The sequence below is a fragment of the Ornithorhynchus anatinus genome, chromosome 18, assembly GCF_004115215.2.
Source record: "Ornithorhynchus anatinus isolate Pmale09 chromosome 18, mOrnAna1.pri.v4, whole genome shotgun sequence".
NCBI lineage: Eukaryota > Metazoa > Chordata > Mammalia > Monotremata > Ornithorhynchidae > Ornithorhynchus > Ornithorhynchus anatinus.
Window position 1 is genome coordinate 37,874,642 of NC_041745.1, and position 21,055 is coordinate 37,895,696.

Consider the following 21,055-nt stretch of genomic DNA (forward strand, 5'->3'; position numbering starts at 1 on the left):
CTATTGAATGAATGGGCCTCAGTTACCTCATCTGTAAAAAGGGGACTAATACTGTGAGCCCCACATGAGACAACCTGATTACCTTGCATCTACCCCAGTGCTTAGAACAGTGCTTGGCACACAGTAAGCACTTAAATACCGTCATTATTATTAAAGTACAAAAGGCAGCTTTATGGATCCTTCCAACATCCTACTCCCCTCAACAGTGTTTGGCACATAGTAAACCCTTAACAAATTTCATTATTATTAATCTTAAAGGTTACTCCTCTTGCAGGGCTGGTAGACAGCAAAGAGGAAGCCAAGTGTCAGTATTTTAAGGTTAGTCTCTGACTAGAGTATCTTAAGCCCTCTTAAAAATCCCTTTTCATATTTCCAGCAAATTCGACATATTGACAAGAGGTTTATTGGGTGATAAAACAATGTTTCCTGAATTCACTCACAGAGGCAAATCCAATTTCAGTTTTCTTTTGCCATCTGATCAGTGGAGTCACCAACTCAAGAAACAGTACTCTCCACTTAGTTTCAAAAACGTCAGCCTTTGGAAAGGATGTGGGCTGCAGCTTCATGTGCTGAAGCTTTGGTGTGCCTGCTGATGGTCACTGCTTTTTAGTTGCAGCTCATCAGATACTCTCAGACTGCAATTTGCCTTTTCTTAGATTTGTGAACCCCACATAGGACCGGGCTGGGTTTGATCTGATGACCTTGTCTCTATCCTAGTGCTTGACACAAACTGTGAGATTCATGTGAAACAAGGACTGTGCCCAATCTGATCGTCCTATACCTCTCCAGAGCTCAGAACAGTGCTTGGCACACAGTAGGTAATCAACCATTATCATCATTACTACTAGCACTAATGATGAAAAACACAAATGAAAGCTCTCTATGAACTGTTGGCTTAAGGAGAATAATTTCCCCTTCACTTGAACTTACTGCTCACCTGTAAAGTGATGTTGGTTTGAGGGCGGAGCTTCGTGGAAAGAATCTGGAGGTAGGATTCTTTGTTCACGAAGTTGACACTGACCAACTTCTCGCACTTATCTCCCTGGTAGCCAGGTAGACACTGACAGATTGGCTCGTTGACACTGGTGATACACTGAGCTCCATTCTGACAATCATAGTTATCGCAAGGGCTGGTGCGAGGAAGAACCATGGGGGGAGAAAACTCACAAAACAACCCACTAGATGGAAACAGAGCAGATAACATCTTGGTGAGTGCCCGGTCTGGAATCGACAAGAAAAGGCGACTGATAAAAACATGTTTTCAATTGTCTGCTCACCTGTAGCCTTCGGGGCAGATGCACGTATAGCCATTCACTGCATCGGTGCAATGAGCTCGATTTTTACACTTGTTGTCTTGACAGTCATCGTAGTCAATATCGCAGTGTTCCCCTACATATCCAGGAGTGCAATCGCACCTGGCCAAACAACCATCAAGTCAATAATTTGCCGCTAACCTATCTAAAGTAGACAATCCTACCACAGACTCATCACATTTAAAAATTGAAGACTTAGCAACTTTAAATCGTTGCTGGTTACACCTGGCTGGTTGACCACCTCTGCTAACTCTGTTGAATTGCACTCCCTCAATGCTTAGAACAGTGCTCTGCATATAGAAGGCACTCAATAAATACCACTGGAAGGAAGCAAAAGTAATTCTAGTCACAGAAAGTTTGAGTGGGGAAGATTTCATGGCCCAGGCTCTTCCCAACTAACCACTGCAGAGAGGATGGCGAGGGACAATCATCAAGCCTAGGTTTCCACTGCAGCCGCCCTGGGATGGGGAAAGTTTGTGGAGGGTGGACTCATGCTACCACAAGCATCCTGGACTAATTGACACAGCTGATCGAAGATTTAGAGTTTTAACTGTTCGGGACTGTTTTGACCCGATGGCTCCAAGAGTTCTATAGGTGACCCTTCAGGGGTCATATGTCCTCCATCTAGAGAAGCTGTGTGGCTAAACGGAAAGAGCATGGGCTTGGGAGTCAGAGGTCGTGGGTTCTAATCCCGGGTCTGGCACTACTCAGCTGTGTGACTTTGGGCAAGTCACTTCACTTCTCTGTGCCTCAGTGACCTCATCTGTAAAATGGGGACTAAGACTAAGCCCCACATGGGATAACCTGATAACCTTGTTTCTGCCCCAGAGCTTAGAACAGTGTTTGGCACATAGTAAGTACTTAACTAAAACTATCATCATCATCCATCCATCCATAGCTATCAATCCTGCCTGGACTTTTTGAGCTCTGTGCGGAGCACTTTACTAGGCTCCGTAACATCCAATCCAAGTGGAAGATATGCCTCTTGCCAGGGAGGAGCTAACAACAGTCATGGGTCTTACGGAATCCTTAGGGGAATTCCAGTCTTGCCCCAAATCCCCAAGGTCTCTGGCTAGGGATGGAGCAGAGCATTTGGGGGCAGGGTGATAGCAGAGTGGGATCAGAACTAGCAGGAGCAGACCGACAGCCTCACTACTGTTCAGAAAAGTAGCTGAGGTTCCATGACAAGCCCGGCTGATTTCTACCACAAATTTCCAGAAGGTGTTTATTTTTTGGTTTATATTTTGTTTTTATGGTATTTGTCAAATGCTTACTTTGTGTCAGGCACTGTACTAAGTACTGGAGTGGATTCAAGATTAACAGGTGAGACACCGTCCATGGGGTGCATAGTCTTCATCCCCATTTTACAGATGAGGTAACTGAGGGACAGAGAAATGAAGTGACTTGTCCAAGGTCACACAGCAGACAAGTGGCAGTCGGAATTAGATCTCAGGACCTTCTGACTCCCATGCAGAAGCTTGTGGGGGTTGCTGGCATATAAAACATTCCTCCCTAGGCTCTGATTTTTTGATCAGGAAGAATGATATGAGATAATAATAATAATGTTGGTATTTATTAAGCGCTTACTATGTGCAGAGCACTGTTCTAAGCGCTGGGGGGAGATACAGGGGAATCAGGTTGTCCCACGTGAGGCTCACAGTTAATCCCCATTTTACAGATGAGGTAATTGAGGCACAGAGAAGTTAAGTGACTTGCCCACAGTCATACAGCTGACAAGTAGCAGAGCCAGGAGTTGAACCCATGACCTCTGACTCCGAAGCCCAGGCTTTTAAATCAGGAGTCACAGATGCCTTTGGATTGTCAATAGACAAAAACAAAAGGCACAAAAATGAACTCTTAAACTAATGCAACATAATACTATTGGGTTTAAGCTTTAGAGAGCAGGGTCTAACCAGATATGGACAATTAAGGTATCTGGCCAGGAATGATTGTGCTAGGCAAGGGTTTCTTTGTTTTTCGCCCCCAAAAAACAACAAAAGCAAACAGTGAGTTTGTAGTTTAAAAAACACTGAAGGGTACTCTATATGCTCTACTTGATGGGCAAGGTGTAAGCTGCAGAGCTTCAATTAATGTTAATGGAAACTGTGCAGCTGAGCTCCACACATTAAGTTAAGGAAATACTCTGAATTATTTATCTGAAAAGAAATCAAAGGAAAAGATGTGAAATCCACATTGCTGCCACAATGGCTGTCTAAATGCTGATTTTTGCATTCTTTCTCATACAAATAACTTTCTACGACCATTATGACTCGCAATTACATTGAGAGGACAGAAATTTCTAACAATCCTTTTCCAGCTAAATCTGGTTTAGAAACACTGAATAAAAATGTAAATAACATATTCCTAAAACCAGGAACATCAATAAAACATGTCCCATTTTCTAAACTCCCTTTCAGAAAAAAAAATGGGTAACTGAAAGGAACAAAGAATATAAAGTTCACTATTAAAGGAACTAAAAGGCTGACAATGTTTGATCCGTGTTTGAAATACCTGTATTCAAGTTTCAAATTTCAAACTGCAATATAGAAGACTTACATAAACGGCAAGATGCAAGAATAAAAAATTAGTCTTACTGGTTTCTGAATAAGAAAATGAACTTCTAGTCATACAACCTGGCAGAGTCCTTGTGACAGAGAAGCTCTTGGTTCTGATTACAAATGCAAGTGTGACTTTGTACCATCTAAATAGGGTGTTTTAAAAATACCATTTAAACTATTCAAGTAACGATGAGCACTTTGGCTGAGTCTGCTTCCGGCAAAATGTACTACTGTAATAACACAGGTGCGCATGAGTTACTGTTGAAAACAGAAGGTCTCCCAAATCTGCTAATCTACAGCCTATTAAGGACCACTTTTTAATGCGCCTGCTAATTAATGGTAATAAGGAATCATTTAATTAAGGATTACTCTTTCTGGAGATGAACTCTTTATTTTCTAATGATTTCCAATGAGTCTTACTAATAACCCATCTTGTAATTACAAAGCACAGGGCATGCAATAATCCCACTTTAACATAAATATTCTAATGTGAATGCCCTCTGCAGCCTCAGTAGGGAGAGAGGATTTCATAAATAGGGTCATGAAACTTTCCATTTACTGTTTTCCCATCAAACTGAGAGAATATATTATCTCAATCCTGTGCCCTCCATGACACAATAATTAGATAAGAATGCTAGGGATAATAGTTAGGGAAATTCCATTTATTAGCTAAAGGATTAGAAACCAGCCCGTAGAGGACACCGTGTCTCTAAAGGTTTGTAAGACCATCTCAGTGAATGATGAACAGGATTCAAACTTACTTATATCCCTTGGGAGTCAGGATGCATTTGGAATCATGCTGGCAGGGGTTCAAATCCTGGGCACAAAAATCCAGTTTTTCCTCACACAACTCACCTGCAACAACAGCAAAATATTGTTAGTTAGAGGAGAAAATCTCTAAGCAGTGAAAGTGAACATCTTCCCTCTAGCAATAAAATAACTACTGGGATTTAAAATTGGATGAAATGAGTTCTTCTCACAATACTTGGATGAAATTTGTTTTTCATTAGGAAAGGAAAATGGGCCTTTCCACCCCTCCCTCAATGGCTTTTTTTCAGGGGAGAAAGTTGCTCACACTCGTTCAATTCTTTCAATTCTCTTTTGGAGTTGATAAGAACAACCTCATTCTTCATAGCACTTAGGGATATTCATATCTTTAAAGCCACCACCAGAGGCATTTAACAGTGTTTTCTTCTAAAAGTGTATTTATGCATGCTGCCTGCATCTTGGTATGAGAGCTTCCAGAATGCAGCCGGTAAGTTACCATACTGGTTTCAGAATGTCTGGGTTGGTCTGGGTGGAGAATTCTGGTTAGTCTGGGGGTAAATAGATACCCACCACCCATGGATCAGCTCTAAAGCTGATCTTGTCCAGGAATGGAGAAACTGCCAGGCCAGCAGCTACAATTCCAAGGCTGTTATGAACTTCCCAGCTTCAAATTACCAAAACGAGGATATAGACTGATAGGTGAGGAGCAGTGAGGAGAGGAGAGCTGAAGGGAAAGGAAGCTTAGAAATGAATCAGATCACTTAAGCAGATTTCAGTGTTCACAGTCAACCACGCTGCCTCCATTATATTGCATTTTGCATCCATCACGAAGATCCCCAAAGTAGCAGTTCCTTCATTTATTCATATTAATATCTTTCTTCCTCTCTAGACTGTAAGCTTGTTACAGGCAGTCTTCCCTTCTCACAATAGTTGGTTGAAATTTGTTATTCACTAGCAAAGGAAAATAGGGCTTTCCCCGCTCTGTTCACTCACATTTCTTTTAATTCTAGCTAATTTCCAGTTCTTATCAATCCAAACATTATCCGACTTATTGGGCTTCACTGGAAGAAGCTCTTAGGAAAAAAATCACATTAATTTTATCCACCATTTTCAGTAATTTCAGTTTGAACGTCTTTGTTTTGTGAATGCACGCCAACTCATATGAAGAGATTAAGTGGTTAAGGACAACAAATTCTATGTCCCATTGACTATAATATTTCATTTGAAGTAACATTAGCACCTTTTTCAGAAGGCCAACATGTCCCATTTTAAGATGTGTGGAGCTTATTCTGAGGTAGTTACCTGTACGAAAGGCTCCCTAGAGTCCCCCAGTGACTTCCCATTTTCTTCTGTATCAAGCAAAAACTCCTCACTGGTTTCAAGGCTCTCTACCAAATATTCCCATTTTACTATTCTACTCTCTTTACCGGATCTTCCCCAGCTCACATCTTGTATTTCAAAATAAATTATGAATTATAATATAATACAAATAAATTATAACTCAGTCTCACTTCAAATCACCTCACTTTACCAGCTACTCTGAGCTTGCTCTAACTCACTCTTGTAACCATAACTGCACCCTACCTGCTCCCTGGCTGATCCAAGTACTCATCACTCCCCACCTTGACTACTGCATCAGCCTCTTCCTTTTCCACTCCATACTTCACTCTGTTATCCAGACCATTTTTCTGAAAAAACATTCAGTCCATATTTTCCTACTCCACAGAAACCTCCAATGGCGGCTTCATCCCCATTTTGCAGAGAGGTAACTGAGGCACAGAAAAGTTAAGTGACTTGTCCAAAGTCACACAGCTGACAAGTGGCAGAGCTGGAGTTAGAACCCATGACCTCTGACTCCCAAGCCCATACTCTTTCTACTGAGCCACGCTGCTTATTCCAACTCTTCCAAATTGGATGGTGCTGTTACACAGTAAGTGTTCAATAAATACCACTGATTGATTGGACCTGCTGTTCTGCATTCTTCCTCCTCCATCCCCTCATTCATACAGTTACTTCAGCCTTGAACTCCCCCATCTCAACTCTTAATCTGAAAGGCCATGATTCTCCCCATCATTTTCAAAGATTCCTTACAACCCCACCTCTTCCAACAAGCCTTCCAGATTAGCTCTCCACATACCAAAATACCATCAACCACCATTAGCATGTACATCAATCAATCATATTTACTGAGAGCTTATTCTGTGCAGAACACTATATAAGCACTTGGGAGAGTGTGATATAACAGAGTCAGTAGACACATTCCCTGACCACAAGGGGCTTTCCATCTAGAGGAACTGTTTACATGTTAAGTACAGATGTATTTATGCCTTTCCTCAGCACTTGTACGTATATATAACCAATTATTTATCCTGATTACTCTATTTGTAAATATCTTTTTGTTTGCCTCCCCTACTGGTTCCACAACCTGTGAAAAGCCCCTAAATGGACTTGAATACAACTATTAGGGACACTCTAGTCTTCTCTTTTCTTAAATTAACCCAGCCTCTTTCCTTGCCAGCAAGTTTTGGAAGAAGCTTTACGGCTGCTTTTCTCCAGGTTCCCTCTAGTTACAACATCATCTCAATAGGTGGGGATGAAACAGGTTAAGATACCCTGATTAGGGCTTGAACACTGCCAAATGGATGTAAGGACCAGAGTATTCCCTACTCCTTGCTTGAAATATACTATAGCATAATGTTCGGTGGTTTGTATTTTTTTTGGTTTCTTCAAACAAATCAACAGCACTAAATTATTGCCTAAGGTCCATTATGGCTTTTAGATGCTTTTGCGTTGTTCTTATAAATAGAGGTCAGTCATGAGCACTAAAATCTTGAATTTCTCCCCTCTTAAATTTCATCCCATGTTTGACATGCTTTTTCTTTTCTTTTTTAAGGTTTCTACTCTTTTTAAAGTTTCGGAAATATTACTTGGCTAATTGATGTGAGTTAGAATTACCACTACTCATGAAAAAAAATTATTTATGCTTAAGAGTTTTTGTTAAGATGTTCAAACTTCATTCTATATTTTCTCTACTCTTCCAAGGCTTTCAATTAGAAACTCAAAGATATTGACTGTTTCCCCACTGAATCGCCACTTCCTATAACCTATTAAGTCTTCTTTCCTATTGGCTCGAGTGCTGACTCCTTCGATTCTACAAGCTGACAATATTTCAGCCTGAAATGGTTCAGTTGTAGGCTAAACTAATGCAACATTAGGGAGAAGTTTAGAACTAACATCAAAGAGGAAATCATTTTAAGAGCACATGCACTTGAAATGTTTTCAAGCATCAATTCTGGGCCTTGTTATCTAAAGAGGCTTTGAAAAGGGTGGATGGATGATCAACTAAAAGCACCATGAATGAAAGAAAATGAGCATCTAAACCATTTTCCCTTCTTTTTTCTCCTAAAGAGTGAATTTTTCTTTCCAGAGCAAACTATTTACATCATCAAAATTAGCAAATTCAATCTAGAGAGCGAAGCTTTCAGCAGAGAAAAAGTTCAAGCCATAGATTATGCATATCCAAAACAAGTCAAGAGGAAGGTTAAAATTAAATCATTCCAACTAGCTCCCCAACAGAACCTTCCCTATACTGTCTGTTCTACAATCCTTATCTGTTATTTGAGAGGGAAGGAGGGTCATCTAGTGTCAAGACCATGGGCTTAGGAGTCAGAGGACCTGGGTTCTAATCCTTGCTTTCTCTGTGCCTCAATTCCCTCATCTGCAAAATGAGGATTCAATGCCTGTTCAACTTTCTACTTAGAATGTGAACTCCATGTGGGATTTAGTTATCTTGTATCTACCCTAGTGCTTATTACAATGTTTAGCATATAGTAGGTGCTTAACAAATACCACAATTATTATAAGGTTTCCCCTTCTCCAAAGTAGGGATTAAGCCCGAAGATCGCCTTCCATTGCCACAACGGCCGTGTCAGCTCTAACTCCTGATATAAGGTTTATTTCAAGACTTTTGATGAGATTTATGCCACGCTTCTATTTTGGTACCATTTCCCTCAGCATCAGCTCCCATCGCTACTTGACAACTCTCTCTAAATGGTGAGTTTTCACAGATCATCAACAAAACAGAAACCAAACCCCCTCATTTTTTAAAATGATCTTTGGGTTCTGAAAGGGATGCCTAGCCACGGTGTAAATTGGGTTGATTCTGGGGATAACTGGGATTTATTCCTGGTGGCACAATCTAAGAACAAAACAAATTGGGCTGGCTTTCAGTTTAACTGATCCATTGACCTGAAAGAAAAATCACTCCTGCAAAATCTCCCATTCATTCCACTCAGAGCAAATCTAAAAATATTTCTTCCATGGTTAGAAAAAAAAAATCACTAAAACGGCTTGGAGTCTTTTCCTTCAAATTCATATTTCTTCCATGGTTAGAAAAAAAAATCACTAAAATGGCTTGGAGTCTTTTCCTTCAAATTCACAGTGTGGCCTAATGGAAAGAGCACGGGTCTGGGAGTCTTAGGACCTGGATTCTAATCCTCACTCTGCCCGCTATGTGACCTTGGGCAAATCACTTAGCTTCTCTGTGCCTGTTTCCTCATCTCTGAAATGGGGATTCAATACCTGTTCTCCCAGCCACTTAGACTATGAGCCCTATGTGGGCATTCATTCAATCGTATTTATTGAGCGCTTAATGTGTGCAGAGCAGGGAATGTGTGGGATCTAAATTACCCTTTATCTACCCCAGAATCTATTACAATGCTTGACAGAGTAAAGATTAGCAGCACAAGAAGCATCTTAGTGAAGTGGAGTCAGGATCTCATGGGTTCTAATTCTAGCTTCGCAACTTGTATGCTGTGTGACCTTGAGCAAGTCACTTCACTTCTCTGTGCCTCATTTACCTCATCTGTAAAATGGTGATTGAGATTGTGGGACAGGAACTATGTCCAACTTGATTTGCTTGTATCCACCCAGCGTTTAGTACAGTGCCTGGCATTTAACAAATACCATTTTTATTATTAGAAGTAAATGCTTAATAAATACCACAATTATTATCCTTTTGTTTCCTAGTAATCTGGGAAGGATCAAATGGAGAAGAGATGTAACAAGTGGTGAGACAATTGCAGGAGCTTGGTATTGTACACATTACAACTTTAGGCAGCAACATAGTCTCCAGATGGATATGTTCAGGGCACAGGAAGAAATTCAGGACAGGAGAGAAGTGAGAAGTCAGTGCAGAAGTAATAGTTCAGCTCTGAGAGTCATCCACAAAAGTGTTAATTGAAGCCAATTCCTCCCTGAGATCCTCTAGAGGAAAGGAGGAGGAAAGAGGGCTGAGTACTGAGACTTGGATGACACTCACATAGTGGTTACAATGAGGAGGAGGAATCAGAAAAGCAGAGAAAAGGAACCAAGAGAGAGATCTGAGAAGCCAGAAAAGGTTCCCAAAGCCTAGTCAGAAAGTGTTTCCAAGTGGTTCCTAAAAAGAGATCACTGCATTTGCCCAGAAGGAAGTCCCTGGTGTGCCATGAGGATGACTTATTTCACAGGGAAACAGCTGAAGATGGAAGGATGGGAGACAGAAAGTTAAAAACAAAATAAAAATAGCTGGATATCTGGAAATCCCAGATAGAGAACCAGATTTGCCATTTGTTGTTGAAACACTTACAGGTGGGTGAATAAACAAGAGTCTCTTTCAAATATGGAGAAGCAGCATGGTCTAGTGGATAGAACACAGGACTGGAAATCCGAAGGATCTGGGTTCTAATCCCAACTCTGTTACTTGTCTGCTGTGTGACCCTGGGCAAGTCACTTTACTACTCTGTGCCTCAGTTACCTAATGTGTAAAATGAGGATGAAGACCGGGAGTTCCTTGTGGGAAAGGGAATGTGTCCAACCTGATTAACTTGCAACTACCCCTATGCTTAGTACAGTGCCTGGCACAAAGCAAGTTCTTAAACAATACCATTAAAAAAAAATACGAGAGTGGCAGGCATGTTCTCCTGAATTCCATAAGTAAGGGGTGGTAGGAGTTTGGGGATGAAGGAAGGATGCATTTGGCTCTGGGTATAGAACATGGAGGGAGACTGCAAAAATATTACTGGAATCAAGTGGACAGTTCTCCAAATGAGTGTTTGACTCATTCCAGAAGGAACCGTCTTACTCTTATTTTCTCATCACTATTGGACTTAGCTATTGCTCACACAGTATTGACTGCCAATTCCATTCTAAGTTTACATCATCAGTCCCAAGAAAATTATAAATGGAAAGAATCTAGTGTCCAACCAATTTTCCTTTGAAAATGTAGTTTTTCAGGATTGTTCTGATTGATCCTATTTTCCCAAGGAAGTAAACTCATTCCTGGGAACAAACTTCTCTCTCTTTCCAGGCACCAGAAACCACACAGTAAATGGCCCTAGTTAATAGGTCTTTGATTTGTGTTTTGGTGAACATAAGCAGCTTATTATCAGGTTATAGCCTGCTCTCCAAGAGGTTCAGAAAGAGGGAATAAGAGGGAATAAGCACTATTTTGGGAAGAAAGATATCCAATGAGTGCATCAGTTTGGCCCATTCATTATGAAGTCATGATTCCCGAAATACACAAGACAATGGACAAACGATCCTTACTCAAAGAGGCAATGTTGATATTGATGTCGAGCTTGACAAGTACTTCCATTTTACGTTTTCTGTAAGTAGATTTATCTAACACGTGTGACAGTGTTCATGCTGAGATAGATCATATCTGTTTAAAAATTCCCTGAGGTAACTACCTGGTATTGAAAGTTTCCAGGAAAATCAACCTGAACCCCATTAAAAACAGAATTAGTGTGAAATCTCTTTCATTTTATGTTTTTTTTAAAAGGGAAACAACAACACATGTACTTCAGCACTTTGTAATTTGTCCTAAAAAAAAAAATATACAGTTGCATTTACAATCTAGCCTCAGGAAGGAATACATATCTAGCATATGAATGTGCTCTCCAAAGATTAGCATTCGACTGTGGTGATATAAACAATCATATATTTATTCTTTAGTCTGTCTGTCATCATCATCCCCAGTACTATTTTCTTAAATAGCTCTATCAAGATAGTGCTCTTAGCAGGGCACCCGTATTTTCCTGACCCATCTATAAAGTTATCTCTCTTCCCCCTTACACTTTAGAAATAGCATAAATGTGTTCTCACACTCAAATCAAATTACGATATGGAGAAAAAGTGTTAGCACCACAATGTTTGTCTATTAAAGGCCTAGCTCTCAATATGGTCTCAGACCCTGAACTAAAATTCACGAGAGAACATTCTAAAGAGGAGGCCAATGAGTACTTCTCAAAATCTATCCCGAGGCCTATCTTCAAACCAACGATATTCGACCAGGTAAAGCCTCATGGTTAGATATTGTGAAGATAACTGGCACATCTAAAACAATCAGAATGACTTCCATTATTCTGAGGCAAACACCCACCCTCAATTATCTACAATTTGGCCTTTTGATTGGTTCAGTGCACTTAGTATGTGATTTAGAGGTTAGCAGAAGAGAAAGCTAGCTAGTGAAATTCCCCAAATGCTCTAATAGTCAAAACCCATTTGCAGTCATTATGGAATGTAGATTAGTTACAGTACAAAGATAGGGATTTTCTCTTAGCAGAAGTAGAAAATTAAGCAAGTTAATTAAATGCAGAGTAATTGAAACTCTCGGTAACCATAATCCCTTGCACGTTAAATTAATTTAAACTTTAGCACCCTATTTGAAAGAAAAAATCTGTTTTAAAATTGGAAATAACTCTATTCCTAATTTCACTTTAACTGTTTTCCTATTGTTGCAACTCTCTTCTCATTCCAGGAAAAAAAAAAAATAAGTTGCCTCTACTATTGGTAATATTCAGCTAACGGCATTTTCTTGTTAGTTTAGAGAGCTGCTAAATGCTTACATTACAATTTTAAATGTGGTTAATTTTGGATCCAGGTTTTCAGTTTTACTAATTTGCTTATTTTCCTTACTGCAAGTGTTACAAATTGAAACAACACACAATTCAACATGTGCACACAGTAAGCACTCAAATACAATTAAGCATTTCTGGGAATTCTTATGAAATATTTCAATCAATCAGTGGTACTTAGTGAGACTCTTCTGTGTGCAAAACACTGAACTAAGCATTTGGGAGATTACAACATGATAGAGTTGGTAGACAAATTCCATGCCTGCAAGGAGTTCACAGTCCAGAGGGGAAGTCAGACATTAAAATAAATATATTACTGATATGTACGTAAGTGCCGTGGGGCTGAGAGTTGGGTGAATATCAACTGCTTAAAGGATACAGATCCACGAGCATAGATGATGAAGAATGGAGTTTGAGTATTGGGGGAAATGAGGGTTTATTCGGGGAAGGCCTCTGGGAGGAGATGGGAGTTTAAAAAGGATTTGAAAGTGGGGAGAGTATTGGTCTATCATATGTGAAATGGGAGGGAGTTCCAGGCCAGAGGGAGGATTTAGGCTAGGGAGCGGCAGTGAGACAGAGGAGACGGAGGCACAGTGAGTAGGGGATGGCGTTAGAGGAACAAAGTGTGTGGAATGGGTTAATAGTAATAATATAATGATAATTATAGTATTTGCTAAGCACTTACTATGTGCCAAAGACAGTTCTAAGTGCTAGAATAGATACAAGGTAATGAGCTTGTCCCACTTGGGCTCACAGTCTTAATCCCCAATTTACAGATGAGGTAACTGAGGCACAGAGAAGTGAAGGGACTTGTCCAAGGTCTCACAGAAGACAAATGGTGGAACAGGGATTAGAACCCATGTCTCTGACTCCCAAGCCCGTGCTCTTTACACTAAGCCACGTGTTGTAGTGGGAAATCAGTAAAATACGAGAGGACAAGATGATTGCTTGGTTTAAAGCTGGTAGAAGACAGGCACAGCCTAATGAAAATAGCATGGAAATGGGTGTCCGGAGACCTGGGTTTGAGTCCCACCACAGCCTACGTGACCTTGGGCAAGTCACTTAAATAGGTCTGGGCCTCAGTTTCCTCATCTGTAAAATGGGGATAAGTTCGATTGTGGGATAGAGAGATTTTACCAAACTCATAATCTTGTATCTAACCCAGGGTTTGCTATATAGTAAGTGCTAAATATGTGTTATTATCATCATTACTGAAATATTACTTTCATTTTCTTTTTCTGTGCAGTCCTTTCAGCAAAAGGCAAACATTCTAGCCTTGAATGAGACTTTCCATCCAAAATCAGGGCTGGGTTCAGCAGCGACAGTAAACCTCCTGGGTCAGCATTCCCATTTCAAACACTAGTCCAAGGATGCACCATCTTTTTCCTTTTAATCTTTACAATTATGTTAAGTCCTTTCACATTTATGGAGAATAAAATAAGGCGTAGTACAATTAGAAACACTTAAAATGGCTCTGGTTTCTTTTAAGGAACCAAAAGGTATACTTACTGCACATTTTTACTGTAATGCTTATTTACATAATAGCTAGTTTTAAGAAAGAGATTTTTATTAAGCACAGTAGTGATCATGGCACCAAATGGGTAATGGCAGGATTAGATTCTACTTGACTGTGAGGACTAATAATACAGTTGAGAACAGGTTCCCCAACTAACACTGTTTAGGATTAGGAAGGTCACCCCAGGTCACTCCCCATAAACTCGCTGTGGGCAGGGAATGTGTCTGCTTATTGTTATATATTGCACTCTCCCTAGCACTTAGTATACTGCTCCGCAGGCACTAAGCGCTCAATAAATACGACCAAATGAATGATTGAAAGTAGGGAAACTACTTTCATTGTCCTGGGTTGTCTCATGATGCTGGTATGAAGGGAGATAATGGTGCAGGAATGGAAGTGAGAAGCAGCACGACCCAGTGGAAAGTGCACGGGGCCTATAAGTCAGACGGACTTGGGTTCCAATCCTGGCTCTGCCAATTGCCTGCTATGCGATCTTGGACAAGTCACTTAACTTCTTTGGGTCTCAGGAACCTCATCTGTAAAACGGGGATTAAGACCGTGAGTCCATGGAGGAAAATGGATGGTGTCCAAACTGATTAGCTTGTATCTACTCCAGTATTTAATACAGTGCCTGTCACACAGTAAGACCTTTTATCATAAAAAATAGTTGAATGGGAAAAATATTTAAAGGAAAAAAATGCAGTTCCATTTAAGGAGCAAAAATCCAACTTTCTCTTTGGCTGAAAGATCACTGCTGTTGCCAGGTGGATATGAGGATTTAGCCTGTCTCTTTTAAGACTTTCAAATTGTGGGCATCATATAATCCAAATAGCTCTTCACCACATCCTCCCTAGAGAAAGGGCAGGTGGAATAAAACTCACATGAAGCATTCAGCATTCCAAATTCCTAATGACAGACTCATGGTCCTTCTAGGTTATTTTCAAAGGTCTTGAAACCTCACTGACTGGGACTTTTCCTTTAAGTCTCTTGCTAGGCTGGCTCTATTACATGTTGGATGAAAATCAGGACTTCAGAATGCTGCACAAGAAGTCCCAAAATGTCTTAGGAACTAGACTGAGCTCATATTGAGCATGTTTCAGCATAGATGTCCAAAGAACTCAGCTAAACCAGAACATATGGTCAACCCACTTAGAGGATCTCCTCTTTCTCCACACCTGTTGGATATTTGAGGCCCAACACTACTTGATCAGAGCCCAAACCTAAATCAACAAAGTGCCTTGGTAAAACTTAGGACCCAGCCACCCCAAATCTCCAATTTTTACTAACGGCCTAGGGTAATTGGGCTGAATTTCTAAAAAGCTCATTGACTCATTTGGCTTTACAATGGCTGTGACTGCATAGGTCATTATTGAACTTCTTGGGATCCCTGTACCTGTATACAACTAAATGTTCCAAAATGCACTGCCCTCTCTCCGTGAGCGAGAGCTTCAAAACTCATCCTGCTGTCTGGGCCAGTCCCAGAATGCACTGGGCACCTTCATTTTGAAGCCCAACAAATTCAACCCTAGATCCAATTAGTACTTTTAGGGTTGGTTGAATGCTCAAAGGAGTCGGAGCAATAGGCTAAATCTGACTGTGTTCTTTTGGGTGCCAGGGACTGTAAAGATCTACTCTAACTACTAAGGTCCAATCTTCTCCAAAATTATTTTGAGAATGAAGATATTTATAAAGATGTAGAGCTGAATGCCAAGGGCTGAATTTCTTTTCGACCTTCCCTGGACCTCCATATTCTCTATCTGCCAAGCAGATGAATCACATATGTCATCAAGGTCAGGTGGTCAAAGTGCAAAGACTCTTCATCTGCCTCCACAAACATTCGAACATTCTTGAGAAGCAGCGTGGCTCACTGGAAAGAGCACGGGCTTTGGAGTCAGAGGTCATGGGTTCGAACCCCGGATCTGCCACTTGCCAGCTGTGTGACTTTAGGCAAGTCACCTAACTTCTCGGTGCCTCAGTTCCCTCATCTGTAAAATGGGGATTAAGACTGTGAGCCCCACGTGGGACAACCTGATTCCTCTGTGTCTACCCCAGCGCTTAGAACAGTGCTCGGCACATAGTAAGCATTATTATTATTATTATTTACACACTCTCCCTACCTCTTAGACTGTGGGCTCATGATGGGACAGGGACTGTCTCGAGTCTATCTTCTACCTCGGCACTTAGTAAAGTGCTTAGTACACAGTAAACACTGAACTAATACCACAAATAAATCAATTTTAAACATCAAACCTGATTGTCCCTGTTACCGGTACAGGAGGATAGGCAAAAACTATTCTTGCCAGTGCAATATAAGAATGCCAAGCTTCAGCTGTCCTTGTCTAGGCTAGAGATGGTCCGTAGAACTATGCTTCTTTGGTTGGGTGTGGGGCAATGGGATCGCTCTCCTGTCGTTTTTGCTGCCAAATGGTCAAAGCTGCTTTCCTCACTCACTGTCACGACTGAGGCTCACTGGACAACTCGCAGGCAGCTGCCCAGTGGAAAGTGATTCTCCACTGGAAACAAGTTTGAGAATAATTCTAGTGGAAAATAAGGATGGGGAGGAAGGAAGTTGTTTACCCTTCTTTTTCTTCAAAGGAGGCATTGCCTTTTCTCCAAGGAAGACTAAAGCTCAAAGAAGCAGAAGAAACAGAAAAGGGGAAAAACAGCATCATTAAAATCAATGGAATCCCCTTGATATTTAGGGATGTGAATGGATATGAAAATTTATCCCAGAAATTTTGAAATTTCATTACCTAAAATACTGTGACTCTGCAAACATGAATGAAACCAAGAATATGAGAATGCAAATCTCACAAAGCACATATTCATAGAACTGATTGGTCCCTGGTATGTTCCTAGAATTGAGACCAGACAATAGGTTTAACAGGTGCTAACATTAAAGCTGGCAATCTGTCCAAACAATTTGCAACCTCCCATTGTGTCGACCCTTAAAGAGCTCTGCAGTAACTTTACTCCCTGAAGTAGTTACCACCACTTTGTACCCACAAACACACAAAGCAATTCAGTGACACTAATGTGTGAGAGAACAACCAGAACACTACAACTGAAACAGCATTGGGTGAAAGGCACAGATCGGCTGCTAAACATTGTTGCTAGCATCCTGTTAGCTTTTTGCAAACATTTCTGATTGATGTAAAGAATCTATTCAGTAGGCACTCCTGAGGTTAAACTGAGCGTTACTGTCGGGCTTTTATGTGGAATCGACTCATGTTTCACTTTGCCTTATTCCTGGTTTAAGAATATAGCAGGAAGGAGGTGAAAACATGAAAACACCCAAACTATGTCACTAAATTGCCTTTTGACTCTCCAAAGACTTTTTTTCATTTGCAGGCTTATTTAGCTTTACAGCATCCATTGTGAAATTAGTAAAAACCAAACACCCACCTAGGCTAGATATTTAAAACCTCATGCATAACCTGTGACAATTATTGATTCCAGTAATTTACTACATCAGAAGTGTTTTTCTCTTAAACTATAGTACAGACACTACTGAAGCCTGTTAATTTTCCTATAAAGTGTCTGACACCCAAACCTTCAAGTATCTTAATTGCCTGATTTGAAATTCAGATGGAAGCTTTATCAATTTTAATCATCTTGTTTAGCTTATCACACACACCCATGGAAATTTATGGACCTTTCAAGGAAAGAAAGGAGAAAAACCGAAAGGAAAATAGGGTTTAAAAGACAACTAACCTTTTTCCACCTCATTCAGATTAGCAGCTTGCAGCGACAAAGACAGAAGAGACAAGAGACTTTTTTACATTGTAATACAACAGCATAGCACAATAAGCCAACGCACAACTATAGCAGCGGAGATGCCAGGTTGACATAGAAAAGTGAAGCAAGCTTCAAATTTTTACTTCCAGCAGGGCAAAAACACAAACACACACACAAAAAAAATCACATAAGACCCAGGTGTCACCACCTGCAGGAAGAGATCCATTTCTAGAAAGGGAAGGGGACTCTAGCAACTCATGATAATGGGTTAAATGAGCTCTTTCACTCCTCTAGAACGAACATTTATTGAAGAAGTGGACATGCATAAGTTTACGAACTTGAAAAAGAATGATGAGATGGCTACATGAAGTGCGGAAATGGTAAAAGTTAAAAGGACGCGGGACATCGTATAGCTCTATCCAAGGTGTTTCACCTTTGGAAAGACCATCACAGAGTTCAGGTCAGAGCATTTTTACATAAGCTTTTCTGGTTGAACCCTACTACAATGAAAGAGCATATAATATCTGTACCATATTTGACCGAGGTACTGTAAAACTAGTGTTAATTAAGAAACATGATCTTGACGGAACAAACACAGCATTCTGCCTGCTTGAAAATATGAGGAAGCACATTTTTCGATTCAGCACCTAAGTCAACACCAGCAGTTCGACAAAGGTGTCGATTCTCAAAACATTGCAGGGAAGCTACACATACAAATTTCATTTTGGCTCAGTGGGTTTTGAGCTATTGCAGCCTAAGAAATGTTTTGAAAAATCACCTCTAAGAGATGACTTGGTCTTTCCAAACAGATTTGAAACCGGATTGCAAAACACATACCAAGCTAAAATTGAAATACCAAAAGTGATTTTGCATTTCACGATGCAAAAGCATACTCCCCTTCCCCTCCCTACATTCTGAAAAGGGCAGGGAATAAGTCTATCAACTCTGTTATATTGTACCCAAGCACTTAGTACAGTGCTCTGCATATAGTAAGTGTTCAATACATATAATTCATTTAGAAATACAAACATGAACTCAGAATTCAAAGAACCAGTCATTTCAAAGACCAATCTGATACCACAGAAGCCAACATTCATGTCTCTTGTAGCATGCAACTAAGTATTGCTAACGTCTTCAGCTTCACAGAACACTTTTGGGATGAGAAACTACATGAAGAAAGTATGACCCTAGTGAAATATTTTTTGTCAAATCCTGGGGAGAGAAAGGACAAGAGATAGTTTTCTTTCACTCTGGAAAAAGTATTCTGTGTGATGCTTTGGCCAATTGGGATTAAACAAACGATAATTAAAAATCCATTTCAGAGTAGTGGCTCATTTTTGTTTTTAAAATTCTATTTGAATTGGACAGCCCGGTTTTCCCTTCCATGTTTACTGACTTCACTGTCACTTGATTTTGCCATTTCCTTGACTCCAGAATTCCAGCTCTCATTGATTACATTTCCACTAAGACTTCTACAAAACAGAAAGCCTTTTACATTATGAAGTTACAAAGGTCTTCATGTCATTTTCCTTGCTTCACTCATTGTCTCTCCATCATGCTTTGGAATTCAGAGTAAAAATGTTCAAAGAAAAAGCAATTTGTGACTTGAGTGATTTTTAAACAATAGCGACATTATTTAATTCCCCAAGCTGAACAGAGATTCTGTTTCCAGGTCCCCTGCTCGTTAATCAGCATTCCAAAGGTAAGTTTAAAACAATACAACCACATTAAAAAAAAAAAAGAAATTCCTCCTTAACTGCAGGCTTGGATGAGGCAGGATATGAAACCCCTGGGCCTAATTTATACTTACCTATAATTAAATGCTCATCTATGTTCAATTGATTTCAGATTTAACAGATGGTAGCCTGATATCTCATAAAATGAGCTAATTTTGTAAAGGGACACAGAGCCCTCGCAGATTTTAGTATAAAGGCAAAAAATAAACACACACATATATGTGGGATCTGTGTTTGGGGGAGAGCGGAAGGAAAGTGAACGGGAAAAGAGGGCCAGGCTGGTTAAGTAACCCCATGCCAATTTAACACAACCAAATCTTTCATCAAAATCCAGTCCTTGAAATGCTTCTGTTAACCCGTGACTCTGGAACACCAAAGGCTTTGCAAGTTTACTCCAACAGTAAAATCTGTGACACTGGGGGAAAGTGGGAAGGAGACAAGTGAAAGGATAGGACCACCAGAGAATGGAAGCAAAGATAAGAGCTCCAAATTAGGAGGATAATTTCAAAATTCAAATGGGAGCACAGGAGCAGAAGTCATGAGAGCCTCATTATAATCCCAGATCTGTCACTGTTCTGCTGTTTGATTTGGGGCAAGTCACTTAATTTCTCTGTTCCTCAGTTCTCACTTCTGCAAAGTGAGAATTAAACATACATCCTCTCTCCCACTTACACCATAAGCCCCATGCGGAATGCGACAGGCATTGTGTATGAAGGGATCCTCTTGTATCTGCCTCAGGGTTTAGCACAATTCTTAGCAGATAGTAAGCACTCAATGAAAACCTTTATCATAATTCTCACTATTCTTTTTTATAGGAGAATAGTCAACAATTTTTGAAGACATGTACACATCATGATCATGCTATTGGTAAAAGATGAGGGGATATTGCAAAAGTAAACACTCTCAAGCCACCGCTGATGTCAGTCTAGGATAATTTAGAAAGCTTGAGCATTCACTATTTTTGAAAAGTCAGAATGTCTTAAAAAATAAGTTAAAAGGCATTTAATGCCATTATTTCACCAGAGGCTTTGCAAAATACCTTGACATTTATCTGCAGTGCATTTCTATTGTTTGAAGAGACCAGATCTTAAATGCAGGATGAAGAAGACATTCAAAGGCATAAAGAGACTTGGATTTAAATGACTGAATCGAGGTTTTAAATGAAACAAGAAAAAAATCCGAGGGACTTTGGGTTCAAGAGAACTTGTCTGGCCAGTTGGCAAGCAAAATTTTGGCCACCTGCCAGGGTTCGGGATGGTCCTGATCAATTAGAGAAGAAGCTTGGCTTAGGGGAAAGAGCCCAGGCTTGGGAGTCTGAGGTCAGAGGTTCTAATCCCAGCTCTGACACTTGTCAGCTGTGTGACTTTGGGCAAGTCACTTCATTTCTCGGTGTCCCAGTTACCTCACCTGTAAAATAGGGATGAAGACTGGGAGCCCTTTGTGGGACAACCTGATAAACCTGTGTCTACCCCAGTGCTTAGAACAGTGATTGGCACATAGTAAGCGCTTAACAAATACCACCATCACTATT

The 21,055-nt window shown here is 40.3% G+C and overlaps 1 protein-coding gene across 4 annotated transcripts in view; it reads right to left on the reverse strand.

Annotated features, from left to right (window-relative positions):
• Positions 1 to 21,055, reverse strand: part of SLIT2 (slit guidance ligand 2) — a 310,193-nt gene that overhangs the window by 19,363 nt on the left and 269,775 nt on the right. For all 4 annotated transcript variants that reach the window (XM_039914653.1, XM_039914654.1, XM_029083488.2 and 1 more), the window contains 3 exons: positions 4,633 to 4,726; positions 1,278 to 1,415; positions 938 to 1,178 (listed from right to left, as the gene is read on the reverse strand). In XM_039914653.1, the coding sequence (XP_039770587.1) occupies positions 938 to 1,178; positions 1,278 to 1,415; positions 4,633 to 4,726 (473 nt within the window). The remainder of the gene's footprint in view (positions 1 to 937; positions 1,179 to 1,277; positions 1,416 to 4,632; positions 4,727 to 21,055) is intronic.